Here is a 15,314-nt window from a genome sequence, read left to right as displayed (position 1 = left end):
AGGCTGTCAGCATGTCAAAAGATCCTTTTCTGAGTTTGTGTGGCATTGTCCATTTGGCATCAACCTATTTGATGCAATCATCGTCATAATATAAGAAACCCAGTTCCTGATGATTAACAGTTGACACCAAAAAGGTAACTTACTTTGTTATAAAAATTATTTTTGATGAAAATGCTGATACTCTTAAAATGACAAATAGTGTTGTTGTAGCATAGAAGTACCAAAGATTGTTTAAAAAAAATTATGCTTGTAATTTTGGAAATACCGAAAAAATTTGGGTAATTTTTTTTTATTTTAGTCTCCTGGAATCTTTTTTGTGGTTTCTACAAGAATTTGTAGAAACCACAAGTTTCTTGTAGAAACAGTCACATCTTTACCATTGTACAGTTACATCTTTATTAGCATTATGGTACTTATGTATATGATATTACTGAAATATATCCAGTTCTTGAATTTTGTGCTGTTTACAATCACTGCTTGCCAAAAATATTTTTTACATTTAAGTATTATGCATGTACATTTTTATTTTTTGATAACATAGAATTACTTTCTTGTTGTTAATACTTTCTGTAAATATTAGTGCTTCACTAGTTTATTAGCGTTTTCTGTTAGCTGAATAAAAAGATCATCTATCAGATGGATTGCAGTTACTTCATCTAACTTTTAATGTGGCTGTAAACATGTACAGTGTGCTACTCTGGTTGACATACTATTGTTATTTGTTTAGATACTTTCTATTAGCACTGTAACAAGATTTCTATGGTCAGTTGTATAAAATGTTTTGGTTTCTTGTGGGACTATCAATTTTCCTGGGAGTGATCAGGTTGAGTCCATTTGTAATCAGATCAATTCATACTTTTTTCTTTGAAACATGTCAATTACTTATTTTAGCAGCTACCAGATAAACACCCATTTACATTTATGTATAAAAGATGAATTTTGTAATTCCAAGTGTGACCGAGATTCAAACTCACACAGATTTAAACTCGCATGTTAGTTTGGGACATTACCATCCCATCACAAAAATTGGCAGTGTGTTATAATTTATTTTGTCCTAATTATAAAATATTTATTATGTTTAAATATTACTGCCTAAAAAAAATATAGTATTAAGCTCGTTCATAAAATCATAATGAGTTTTCAGGCACATGGTTTGTTAGAGCAGCGTTTGGCATAAGTGAATTTGATTTTTATTGATTAAAAATTTGTACATTGAAATCAATTTTTTCCTGTTATTTACAGATATAATTTGCAAAAAGAGATTTCTGAAACAATTATAATTGCTTCTACTAGAAAACAACTGTTTTCATGTTATATAAAATGACCTTTGGATCTATGAAAAAGAGCCTTATTATGTTTCTGTTTTTTAGTTAATTAACTACACCTTTAAGATCATCCAATCACTATATTTAAAATAAAATTGAATATTTCCTTTTTCAGAAACAGTATTTTTCTCTTTTGATGATTTTTAAGTCTTGTAATTAAGTAAAACTGAATTTTTTTATATCTTTATTTAACTTACTTTACTCTCAAATGTTTATTTATTAACATCCAATATTTTTATTAACTGTTGTATTAATTTTGTTAATATTCTATATCCATATATTCTAATCCAATTTTCTGCAGTAGTGCAATTTCAGTGTTCCAAAACTTTATAAATAGAATATATTTTTTCACAAAATTAATGTAGAGTGTACTTAAAAATTATCTATGTTTAAGTATCTTAAACATTTTTTCTGTTGGTTTTAAGTGGTGGCCTTTTTTTAAATTTTTTTTTCTAAGGTATGAAATTTTTCATAACTGCATATAAATGTAGTGAATTTATATGCAGAAAAGAAATGAATAATACTTTTCTGTGGAGCTGTTTCACTCTTATACCATAATAGTGTTGTTAGAACACATTTACAGTTCAATAAGTAATTTCCTGCACTTGTTAAATTACTGAAAAAAAGGAAAAAAGTAATTTTTGCTAAATTGTTATGATTCTTTTTGGTTCTCTTCAATTTTTAAATCTAGTATAATGCAGAAAATAACAAGGTTTATTATAGTATAAAATTTAATGTTTCCATCTAAGTTTTTTTGTTTGTGAAATACCAAAGTATATTTTTTCCGACATAAAGAACTGCTGTTAGTTTTGTCAATTCTTGGTGACAGCTTTTTTTGCCGTTGGACTGACTGGAGTTAGTGCCACTACAGTGTGTAAAATCACAGGAGACTGTTCCTGCAGGCTGGGGAAAGGAACTCCTATGCAAATTTTCAAAAAATATTTTTGTGAATTAATTAAATTAATTTTACCAAAAGGGGAGGGGGTTAATTATTATCAAAAATCTGTTTTAATCAAGAAGTGGGAGCTCAGTGGTAAATATATCAATTTGAGAATTAGAAAATAATGCTAAGATAAGTAAATTACCTTGTTTAATTAAAAAAAGTTCACTTTTCATAAATTAAGATAATGGGATCTAATTGAAATAAAAAAGCCAGTTAAGAAAAATCCCTTTTAACGTCATTGTCAAAACACTTACTGTACTCGTAGTTTTAAATTTCTGTTAGTTAAATAATGACTAATAGAAATTGAAAAATACCAGTACAATAAGTTTTGATAACGGAGTTACTCTGAAATGCGTCAATGTATAATAAAAGAATGAAGCTAAGAAAGGTAAACAGTACTCAACGTAGAAATCATAATGTTCTTAGTAGAAAATATAATAATAATTATCTTAGTAACAATTCATTTGATTTTAATAAATGAAACATCAAAATAATTACAGCTTTTTTTTCAAGATTTCACTTGTAGGAATTTGCATTTTCTTTTTCAGAACATGACTTGACCAGACAGAGATTCAGAACATTAAAAGAAAAAAACACATGCATGTTGAGTCTTGCATATGTAAAACATTTGTTTTTTGCAACTAATACATAGAACAATTATAATTTAACTTTTCCTCATTGTAGTTTTATTTTCTTAACATGTTAATTTAAATGTATTTATTTTAATATATCTCTAATTGTTTTAGCCTTTGCCTGTGAAGAAACATGGAAGAGTGATTGTTATTGGAGCAGGTATAGCTGGCCTAGCTGCTGCTCAACAGTTACAGCAGTTTGGTATGGAGGTTGTTGTACTTGAAGCTAGAGTAAGTATAAACAGTATACTTTCTACTCAGTCATTTGGCTACATTGAAAGAATTCTAATTTTGTGCTATTCTAATTCAACATATATATATTTTTTTTAATATTTCTCCAACCAGTTCTACGGCTACTGCTGGGGCTGGGTGTGTGTGTGTAGCCAAATACAATTACTGCTACCAGTTAGCCAGACCTGAGGGTAATGCAAGTGTAAACTTACTGGTAAACATGTAGTCTTAAGCAGACTGTTGAGACTTGTGGTTAATTGAAAACCAGCCACCAAAGAATACTGGTATCCACAGTCTAGCATTCAGATCCATATAAAAGCAACTGCCTTTACAAGAACTCAAATTTTAGAACCCTTGACTTCGAACAGCTGATTTTGCGATGAGAGTTTAACTACTGAATAACCTGGCAAGGTACTATTCTTATCATCATCAGGCCATCTAATGCATCCAATTTCCTTAATTGTTTTTATTCTTTCTCTTTTACAGTTTTTATCTTCTACCTTCCAAATTAATTTAATTTGGAAGTTAATTAGGAACTTCCATACTAATTCTGTTTATTCTAAAATATAGTTTCCTAATTTTATTTTCTGACAACACAATTTTTGTTTTACAAATTTCTCATATCTCCTATTCAATATTTTCTTTTTATTTAATACTTTTTATAGTTATCATTTTTAGCACTTCTAAAAAAAAAAATTGTAGCTCTAACAGATTTTTAAAAAAATCTTGTGGATTGCCATTGACTTGTGAGATTTTAGCCAGAATCACCACATAAATTAGGATAAAACTATTTTTGCATTACACAGTATAATTCTTCAGCTCATGAGAGTGCATTATTATTCTTCAGTTTCAGTTTTTTATAATTTAACGATTGATCTAAAGATCTTACCAATTTATTTAAAATCAAATTTCTTCTAAAGGAACAAACTTTAAATAACACTAATTATATAACCCTGATTTTCCAGTTCATTTTTTATACATTTAATGAAATATTTACTGAAATATTTTTCAGTTAATGCTTTCTAAGTTGTTATTTTATTCTGTATCACTTTCTTATTTACCACAAAGTTGTTTTTTTTCTTTTGATATATCACCACATAAGCCTAAAATATAGAAATGAAATTTTATAGAGTGAAAAATGCCATGTCTCGCCGGGATTCAAACGTGGGACCTCCGGATGAAAGGGCAAGATACTACCACTTTGCCATGGAGAACGGGATAATTTCCCTATTATTTGATGTAATTATTACTGTTAAATAATAAATTGAATTATAACTACTTTTTTTCTTATTCATTAACTATGTACTTATATTTCTTCTATGATTGAAGTTCCTCCATTGTTTCATTGATCCTTCCAGGTGAATGCTGTAGCAGTTCCTTTTTCTTATCTGTGGAGTAGCTCACCACATTATACATTACAGTGTATAATTATGTTAATGTAAATGATGTTTTTTTATGTTTACTAATAGAATTTTTGTTTTTAATACACTTAAGTTTATTTAAATGTAAACTCTTGAGCAAATTGAGCCAAATTTAAGCCTTGTAGGCTTCAAATGAACTGAAACTCTTGAGAAACATGTGTCGGAAGGAGGGTGGATTAATCGCTTAATTTAAGTGGTTTTGTGATAATAAAAATGACGTGATCATCATTTTAAAAAAACCTTTTGAATTTTACAGGACCGTGTTGGTGGACGTATTGCTACATTCCGTAAAGCTAATTATATAGCTGATTTGGGAGCTATGGTGGTAACAGGACTTGGTGGAAATCCAGTAACAGTATTATCAAAGCAGATCAGCATGGAGTTACATAAAATAAGACAGAAGTGTCCTCTTTATGAATCAAATGGTGGAACTGTAAGTTATCAAATTTTTTTTGTTATAATGAATAATAATGGAATATCTTGTAAATTACTCATAGATAGAGTAATTTCATTTTTAATGGTTACTAATTATGTATAACATTGTATCAATATTTTATGTATTCAAGTTTTAAATTTTACAATTGTTTTGATTTCCATTATTATTATTTTTGTAACAGAGTATGACAAGAAATCTTAGTTTTTCAAAAAAAAATCTGAGATTTTTTATTTACATGAAAACTTTCAGAAATCTCCTTTGAAAAAATTCAGAAGATACCACGTGTGCTGTATTTTATGATTCATTAGTTGTAAAATTAATAAACAGTTTTCCACTTTTCGTGTTACAGCTGTCAGTCTGGTAAAAAATCTTTTATTTAAAAATGTAAAAACATTTCCTATTTTCCATCCATCCATCCTTCATGATTTGAAGTGTTAATAATCATTTTAAACTCCTTGACATGTGTATGTTCACAATCAATTGCTAATTTTTCTAATCTGTGTTTCATAAATCTACAAACTTAATTCATGTGTTACAATTTGACCTCCATCACTAAGTTCAATCTTTGCTTTAAAAATGCAGTCATGTTCGAGTAATTATTCATAAAATAATAAAATATGACTTAATATAAAAGATCTATTACATTTTGATATGTCTTCTTTCCTTAAAAAAAAAAAAATTGTAATTGAAAAGTTGTCAAGTACATTTGCTACAGGAGAATTTTAAAGGGATAGATACAACTACATAAAAATTAAAATGGCTATTTATTTTTATATATTTATTTAAATTTAATTTTTGTAAAAAGTATGTTAAAGAACCATAATTTATGTTGATTAAAAATCAATGAAAAATAATACATAAGTTACACCTTGTACATTTTATGCCGAATGGATTTATGGTTTCAGTAACATTGTACAATTATTTTTATAGTGCAGTTAAATGCCAAACTCAGTTGTCAAGTTGTGTCAATCATGTCAATTACAAGCATGTGTTTACAATCCTTGTTTAAATTACAAACTTAGCTAAAATCTAAACTGAGATTAATTATTATTTTACTCAATTAAAAAAAAAATACTCCTAACTTTTTGTTGTTTTCTTTTTTACTAGTGATGATTAACCATAAAAAAATTGTAGATTTTCATTCAGTATAAAAAGTTTTAGTTTTCTCTTAATTATTTTTTCCAGTTATGTCTAGCACAGCTCATTTTCTGTATGTAGGTAACCAATTTAGAAAGATATTAAATAAATATTTATCTAAAATTTTAAAAAAAGCATGCGTTATTTATTGTATGTACGTAAACTAGTGTAGAAAATAATTAACTCATTGTGATATAAGAATCTGTCCCGACAGTTCTGTGCAAAAAAACATGAAGATTGGAACACTTCTTTATTTATAAATCTAATTGTTATAAATCTTTAATGTAAAATTTTGATTCAAGAAATAATGTGTTGTATTCCCCACAATGTTTCTGACTACTTAATGATCTATTTCCTTTGCAATATTGCTTTTGTGGCCATAGTGCTTAAGCATGTTTATAGAGTTTTCGGTTTTATTCCTTTAATGATAATAATATTTAATAAATTTGAAATTTTATTTTATTTACTTGTTTAACCCGCCATTGCTGGATAGATTTAGCTTACTGCCTTATAACTTTTTTTATTGCATTAGAGTTGTAGAGTTATTTGTCACAACTTTTTCGCTATATGTGTAGTAACAGGAGTGATCAATTTTATTTTAATTGGAAAGCTGTTTATGGTGATATATTTAGTATAGCTTTATTTGATTTCATATCAGTGAGCACTGTCTTTCATAACTATTACCTGTGGTGAGTAATTTTCAGTCTGTTAGTCAATCTTTAGATTGTTTTAAAGATAAAAAACAAAAATATTTATCTGCATGGATTTTTATGAAAGAATATGTTACAGCTTACAGTGCATTGGAAGATTTTACGAGTGATTATTTGATTTGGTCCTGCTTAATGTTTGTGTTCCATTAAAAATGTTTCCTGAATATTAAATCATTTTTCTAAATATTGATTTTTTTTAGGAATAATTTATAAAGTATGTTTTTGTATTTTTAGGTACCAAAAGATAAAGATGAAATGGTTGAAAGGGAATTCAATCGTTTGCTTGAAGCAACAAGTTACTTGTCTCACTCTCTTGATTTTAACTATGCTGGTGGCAAGCCTGTTTCACTTGGTCAGGCATTGGAGTGGGTCATTAAGTAAGTTAGAAATACATTAAGTTGTTACATACATATGGTTTATACATCTAATTTAAATTATAGATGTAGCAGAAGTTTGGTTAACTGAAACCTGGGTTATACAAAAGATGTTTCAGTTTTTGTTTTATTCAGTTCAGTTTTAAAAAATTTGAAGTAATTAGTAGTAATGAACAGTGAATAAGTATAATGAGACATATTAATGTAATTTGTTCCTTTATATACTTAACTGAACAAGTTTTCTTAGTGATAATAAATGGAATAATGTGATAATAAAATGCATTTTATTTTGCAAATACTGTAGAATAGATTTTTATGAAACAAATTTTAATTTATTTAACAAATTTAACCTTCTAATCTGATTTAGTTGCTGAATTTGTTATTCTGTATAAAAGCAGATTGTAATACATAGATTGTCTTTAAAATTTAGAAAGATCATTTACTTAATTAATATCATCTAGTTCAGTTGGTATCAGTATATGTAGGTGTGTTCCTAAATTTAGTTGCACTAGTCACATTTATTTTGTAATTCATTTGTTTGATATTATTATTATTTGTCAGTTCTTTGGGGCTAATATTATACTGATAGACAAAAAAAAATTTTAATGTTTCTCTAAGTGTGATACCATTTCTTGAATTAGTTTTTTGTATACATTACAGATCTGTAGATACAATTTTTTTATCACCCTTAGTTTTAAATAAATTATGCTTAAAAAAAAAGTCTTTGTGAAATGTCTGCCGTGCTTCATCACCTACGTCTCGGAGGTTATCCAGGAAAATATCCAGATGTGAGTGGAGAAAATGTATTTTCAAAGACATATTACATCCTATAGCTCTGTATAAAGTAAGAAGTTGATTAACAATATCGTGGTAATTGTTGAATTTTTATTTGCCGAGAAACGTTTTGCATACGTTCTGAAATTTCTACCTGATATACAAAATTCGGGACTGTCCTTCTTCATTGCTTTTACATAATTTTTCATTAGTCCTAGCTTGATATGGAGAGGGGGTAAAAATATATTTTTGGGTTTAATTAAGGGTTCATGAATAATATTTTTCCCATTTGTAATAAGTTGTCTGTTTTCTTCCACTCTTTGGTAACATAATGTTTATCCCTAGCTCAGCTGTCCCATTCACAAAGAAAGCACATGTACTTAGTGTAGCCTAACTGCATGCCTAACAAAATAGCTAAAGCTTTCAAATCGCTACATATGTTCCAGCTACGTTTTTTATCATTTATTTTTTCAAGAAAATCTTTCATCACATCGTATACCTCTTTCAAATTAATACCATAAGCGATTGGTATCGAAGGATATTTGTTACTGTTGTATAGTAGAACCGCTTTTAAATTATACTTTGACGAATCTATGAAAAGGCACCAGTCCTCAGGTTTATGAACTTGTCAATATTTGAGCTCATCAATATTTGTGCAATAAACCAAATTATTTTAATCAATAAAGTATTGAGAAAGTTCTTTTTGTCAGCTTCGAAAGCCTGAAATTTTTGTATTTTTTTGAAGTAAATTCCAACCTTGCAGTCTTGATTCTAACAGTTCAGCTTGATTTTTTGATAAATTTAAATCCCTAACCACACCATTATGATATAATACGTGACTTATTGGAAGATAATTCAAAATCAAAATCACTGTTGTCTTCTTCAGTACTGCCTGATTCTTCATCACTGCTTTCGAAATATACATTCACAGCTGGCTCAGGAACTGGAATAATTTCAAAATGAGGTACAGGCCTGAATGCAGATTGCAATGAAGGATATTTTACAGTATGATTAGATGTTTTAGAAATTCTAGACACACTTGTTAAACAAAAGTAACAATCGGTTACATGATCCTTTGGTTCACACTAAACCATAGGTACACCAAATGGCAATGCCTTCCATGTACCTTTCAGCCATCCTCTTAAATATGCAGAAAAATTAGTTTTTGAATGATTTGTAGTTCTTAAATTTATTTCAGTAACTGTTTAACATAGCTCTTACCTTGTAACCTTGTCACAAAAAACCTGAAAATAAGAAAAAATTGTTTTTTTTCTAAGTGTAAAAGTACATAATATGTACTGCATTTTCTATAATTATAAATATATAAATAATCATGATTTGTGTGGGTTTAACTATTTTTATATTTCTGTTATCAAAAGTTTTTTAATGAAGTATATGTATGAATATTTAACACAAAACATTTTTAATTTATTCCCATATTCCTGGTTTTCTGAAAATGGATAATACCCATTGTTTCTGTTAATCTTTATTTTTGTTTTTCTGATTTGAATCATGAAAACAAAAAGAACTGTTCAAGATGTTAAAAATTGGTGTATAGAAACTATTGCAGGAAGAGAGAAAAAATTATTGTAACTAATATAGAAAGTTTGTGTTATTAAAAAAATTGGTCAGTTTAAACACTAATTCATATTTAAGCTTTATTTTCATAATAATGATTATCTGTTGTCATTTTTATTTCATGTCATATAACTTTTAGTGCTATTCCTTACTTTTTTATAATTAAATAGCACTTTGCATATCAACTTATTTTTATTTTTACAGATTGCAAGAAAAGAATGTGAAAGAAAAACAAGTTATGCACTGGAAACAAGTTATTACCCTGCAAGAGCGTTTGAAAAATAATCAGAACAGGGTAAATATTTCTTCTGTGTATTATTATTGTTTGCTGACCAGGCGACATATTAATCGCCTTGATAATTCTCTTCCCAAGATTTCAATCTCAGTAACAGTCTTGTTATTTTGTCATCTTAAAAAAAAACTTTCTTTGACCATCTGTTTGTAAATGACATTCCGTTCTTATATTATAATTAATGGTAGTATTTTAAAGAGAATGAGGCTGTAAGCAAAATTCCTATACTATCTGGTTATGTAATCACCTATGCTCAGTTATATGAGGCTAAGCTGATAAATTTTACACATATATGCTTAGCTTGTGAATGGAAAAAGATATTGGAATAAAATAAAGAATTAATAAAAGTACCTTACATACAACGTTACATACAAAATACAGTATAATCCCCATTTACACTAATACACTTTTTCCAACGTGTGACAAGCTTTTGCATTCCGTCACTGAAAAATTCTGGGGGTCTGTCTTAGGTCCAAATGGCCACAGCTTCCTTCACCTCATCATCGGTGGTGTAATGACTACCTTTAAGATCCCTTTTCTGATGAGGGAAGAACTGAAAGTTGCACAGAACCAAATCCGGCGAGTATGGCGGATACAGAATAGGCTCAAACTTCAGCTGGCGAAGAACCATCAGAGAGTTTGTGCAGTACCCATCATGCACAGATTTTACGGTGACCCAGTTGCTCAATAATATGGCCTTCTCATTCTTTAGATATGCCTAACTGAATAGTGATGCGTTGCTGGTCACTTTGAAGCAAATTGTTCACCTCCTTTTGATGTTTCTAGTCAGTCACAGAAATTGATTGCTTCGAAGTGCATCCTCAATTGTTGCTTTACATTCATGAAATTTTAATGCCCACCTATTCAGAGTACTCCTGTCAACAGTTTCACTACCAAAAATTTCTTTTAAACGATAAAAATATTCGTAGAATTTACATTTTCTGCTGTTAAAAATTCGATCACTGCGTGGTGTTTTAACCATGTTGACATATTGGCCATACTAGACTCTATCTTAACTGCTACTGAAAACAAACCAGTAAACTGATTTCAATGCATTATCGTAGGTTTGTGGAGGGGGATTTTAGCTATCATGGGCGTGATCATGTGCTGTCACGCCCAACTTGATAGTACGTTTTGTCTCTGTGTGGCATATTGCTGTGTAAACTTTATCAGCTGAGCCTCATATGTTGTTATTTTAGGGTAGTTCCATCTCTTTCATAACCTCATTTCAATTCCTCCAATTTTTCCTTTTATCTAGTTTCACATCCATTATGAAGTACACTTCAAAAGATGCTGCCTTAGAATTTGATTCTGTCATATTGTATAACTGTTTCTTTCTATTAAACATTTTCCTTAGCAATTGCTCTTGTAGTTTCTATTTAATCTTTGTTTTTGCAATCTTCTCTTAACATTACACCTAACAGAAACTTTTCAAAAGTGTAGTTATATCAAGAAATAATCTGTACTGCGTTAGTGTACTTTTTTCTTTTGAGGGGACATTCATTAATTTATTATACTGTATACTTTGAATGTTTTCCTAACATATCTTTTCAAGCCATGTTAGTCATAGTATCATAATTTTGAAATTATCTTTTGAATATCTTGTGCTTCATCTGAAAACAGTGTCATATGCAAATCTTAAGCTATTATTATTTACCTTCCTCCTATGGTGATCCCTTTATTTTTTTCTACAGCACAGTTGATCATGTCATCAATACATTTTAAAAAAGGTTAGGGTTAAACAGCACCTTTACCTTTATAGGTCAAACCATTTAGTTTGACAGCGTTTCAAAACCTTTCAGTATTTGTGACCCAATTTTCAATCATAATTTTCATCGTGCCCCCCTCTTATACAAAAATAATGTATTTTGAGTATTTTCATGCTAAAGCTACACAATGACCTTAATTACAACCCTTACAAATTACCAAGAATAAGTAAATATATTGATATTCTGCAACGTCAATCCACTGCATTGACAAAACCAGAATGAACACCTCTCTATTGCTCTCTTACATCCATCATATTGGACATTTTTGTGGCTTCATGAGAAGTTCCAATTTGTCTCGAACATTCTGGAATGTCTGCGTAAATGTGTATAAATGCTACACCTCTTAATTTCAGCCAGTCTCTGTCGAGTTGATTTTTCTATCGTTATCGAATCTATCGTGATTGAATATGTTGTAATTTGCATGTCAGTTGCAATTCATGGTATTAAATATTCGTGGTAGAAGATATCTGCAAAATCATAGTTAAAATTTTAAGTGGATGTAAGCGAGCATTAGACGATAGTGAAGCATCAACAAGTGCACATATGAGTGTGGTTCCAAAAATAAAATCAAGAAAATATTGTCAAGAAAACTTAAATTTTGGGTTTACTAGTTCTGAAATAAATGAAGAAGAAAGGCTCCTTTGTATCATTTGCTCAAAACTTTTGGCAGCAGATGGCTTGAAACTAATAAACTTAAACAACATTTGAAAACGCTTCATATTGAGTATATTAGCAAACCCCGAGAATTCTTCGAACTAAAATTAAAATCATATGAAAAGCAAACATCAGTTTTAAGAAAAACTTTGAATGAAAAAGCTGTAATTGCCTCTTACAAAGATTTATATAAAACAGCCAGGTAAAAAGCCTCATGCCATTTGTGAAGAGTTTATTTTGCCAGCTGCAGTTGAGATTGTAGAAACTATGTTTGGAGATAATATTGCCAAGCAATTGCAGTCCATACCTCTCTCAATTGATACTGTTGCCCATCGAATTGGTGATATAGCTGAAGATGTACAGCATGAGCTTTTCAAGAAGTTGCGTGATAAATTGTTTTCAATTCAGCTTGATGAGGGAACAGATAACAATAAGGATGCTCATTTCATTGCCTATGTTTGATTTTGTGATGGTATATCAGCAACAGAATAACTACGTTCCTGCAAACCAATAGAACTCAAAGCCACAGCATTTGCTTTATTTGTTATCCTAAATGATTTTATAAACAAGGCAAACATAGAGTCGAAAAATTGTTTCGGGATATGCACAGATTGTGCGCGTTCAGTGTCTGGAAGATTCAAAAGTTGACAAACACTTATGAAACAAAAATCTCCGCAGTGTGTCTGGACATATTGGTGTAAATGTGTATTTTATTATTTATTTTCAGGACACCTTGTCATATGATCGAGAAATCGTTCGTAAAGGCGGATTTATTGGTACAATCAATGGCATGAAAATGCAGAAGGCAACCAAGAAGGATGCAGAAGGAAACCACTGCATTAAAGATCCCAATGGATATCCCTAGTATAAATCATCATTATGGTTGGTTTCAATATTAAATTTTCTGGAGTTCGTAGTTCCCCGGTCAGATATCCGGGGGAGGATAGTGTTGAACGAAACCATATGAATTGGTGCCTGGAATGTAAGAAGTCTGTTTCAGGCATGCAAAATTAACAATGTAGCAGCAGAGATGCAAAGGCTTAATATAAATATTCTAGGCGTAAGTGACTTAAGATGGCTAGGAACTGGAGTGCAGTGAAGGGACGAATGCACTATGTATTATTCTGGAAGCACTGATAAAGTGAATAAGTATGGAGTTGTTATCATGGTCGATAAGAGTGTAGACAGTTGTATATCCAGTTTTGTTCCTTACTCAGATAGAATCATGTTGATACAGATGCCCTCTCATAAAAGTAATATCAATCTCTTCAAATTTATGTACCTTCAGCGTATAAGCCTGATGAAGAAATTGAACAGTTCTATGAAGATTTATGCATTGTTCTGGAAGGCAGTAAGGAACAGAATATTACTATAGTCATGGGAGATTTTAATGTGAAGGTGGGGGAGGATAAACTGGATGATACTGTTGGAGGCTATGGACTGGGGGAGAGGAATGATAGAGGCGACAGGCTTGTAGAATTCTGTGAGACAGGGATGTTCATAGTTGCTAATACATATTATAAATTATCCAATAGAAGAATATGGACGTGGAGATCTGCTCAAGACACTGAAGGTAGGATAGTAAAGAACCAGACTGGTTACCTACTTATCAAGAAACGATTCAGAAATAGCATAACATCAGTAAAAACTTACCCAGGAACTAACATCGGATCAGACCATAACCTGGTGGTTGCTAAAGTACATATCAAGCTTAAAAAAGCTAAATCATAAAAGTAAGAATAATAGGATAGCGACAGAGAAACTAAGGGATGAAAGGCATAAGAGAACAAGTGCAGAGAGAGGTAAATATTAAAATTGATTCAGTACAGCATGAGGCAATGAATTTCGATGTGGGGCATAAATGGAATAACATAACCGTGGCATTGATTGATGTAAGCAGGGACAGATTGACATCAGATAAGAAGAGGCAAGTCTGGTCAGTACCTGATAAGACAGTACCTGCAACCCGCCGTTCTCCTTCTCTTGAAGTGATGCAGATAGATATCAAAGTCCCCATGGCCCGAAAGTGGTTGAGTGAGGCAATATCCAACTTCACCTTGTTTACGCCCCACCCAAGCACTCACGTCCAGAATCAGATGCATTGTCCATCGTCCTACCTGGCTTGTCTCCCACCGTTGCTGCCAGATGACCAAGATCTGCGCCCTTGCATTCTCTTTGCTTACACCTTCAAACCATAACCATCGTTCCCCACCAATAGGTCTATTGACGGTGTTCCCGCATAATGTAGATCGCGTCGTAGGAGACCATCCTGCAGGCACATGTCACTTGCAGAAGCAGCCTCCAGCTTCCTCCTGTACTTCTGAACCGCCACTGCCCTTTTCCATGCAGGGGCCCCATACAATATAGGACTGATGTCACAGTTGTAGCTATGACTCGTCGATGTTTATCTCGTGGCCCTACTGTGTTCACCATCAACCTCGAGATAGCCCTCAGCTGTTGTTCTGCCTTCTTTATTGCTTCATCTATATGTCTGAATAAATGGTGCTTTTCCATCCAGACCCCGAGGTATTTGGCCCTCAAGACTTGGCTTACCTCTGCGCCATCAATTGTGAAGTGCATCTTCCTTAGCTGGCGTCGACCTGCAAGTACCAGTGCCTCCAACTTTTCTGGTGCTATTTGCAGACTGTGAGTAACCATCCATTGGTGCACCATTTCCAAGGCAATGTTTCCCTTGGCCTCCACCTGCCTCTCACCCCTTCCTTTGATCAGTAGGGCCAGGTCATCGACGAATCCGAAGACTTCAATCCTCTCTGGATAAGCCTGGCAAAGAACTCCATCATATGTGATGTTCCACAAGAGAGGGCCCAGCACAGATCCTTGCGGGACCCTCGCTCGCATCTGAAACACCCATTCACCAGTACCTGTGAACGTGCACACTTCCTGTCACTTAAGTAGTTACTAATGATCGCTTGAAGTTGTGTGGAGACTCCTTTCACCCTCAATGCCTGCCCGATGACCTCTCATGGCAGGCTGTTGAAGGCGTTCCGGACATCCAATAGTTTCAGGGCCGGGATCGC

General features: G+C 31.6%; 1 protein-coding gene across 1 annotated transcript in view; it reads left to right on the top strand.

The window, feature by feature from the left end:
* Positions 1-15,314, top strand: part of LOC142327384 (lysine-specific histone demethylase 1A-like) — a 177,970-nt gene that overhangs the window by 13,364 nt on the left and 149,292 nt on the right. The window contains exons 5-8 of the mRNA XM_075370393.1: positions 3,015-3,131; positions 4,809-4,985; positions 7,070-7,212; positions 9,766-9,856. Coding sequence (XP_075226508.1) covers positions 3,015-3,131; positions 4,809-4,985; positions 7,070-7,212; positions 9,766-9,856 — 528 coding nt within the window. The remainder of the gene's footprint in view (positions 1-3,014; positions 3,132-4,808; positions 4,986-7,069; positions 7,213-9,765; positions 9,857-15,314) is intronic.

The sequence above is a fragment of the Lycorma delicatula genome, chromosome 7, assembly GCF_047948215.1.
Source record: "Lycorma delicatula isolate Av1 chromosome 7, ASM4794821v1, whole genome shotgun sequence".
Taxonomy (NCBI): Eukaryota; Metazoa; Arthropoda; class Insecta; order Hemiptera; family Fulgoridae; genus Lycorma; species Lycorma delicatula.
The sequence above is the reverse complement of the archived record's forward strand: the minus strand, read 5'-3'. Positions and strand labels throughout refer to the sequence as shown.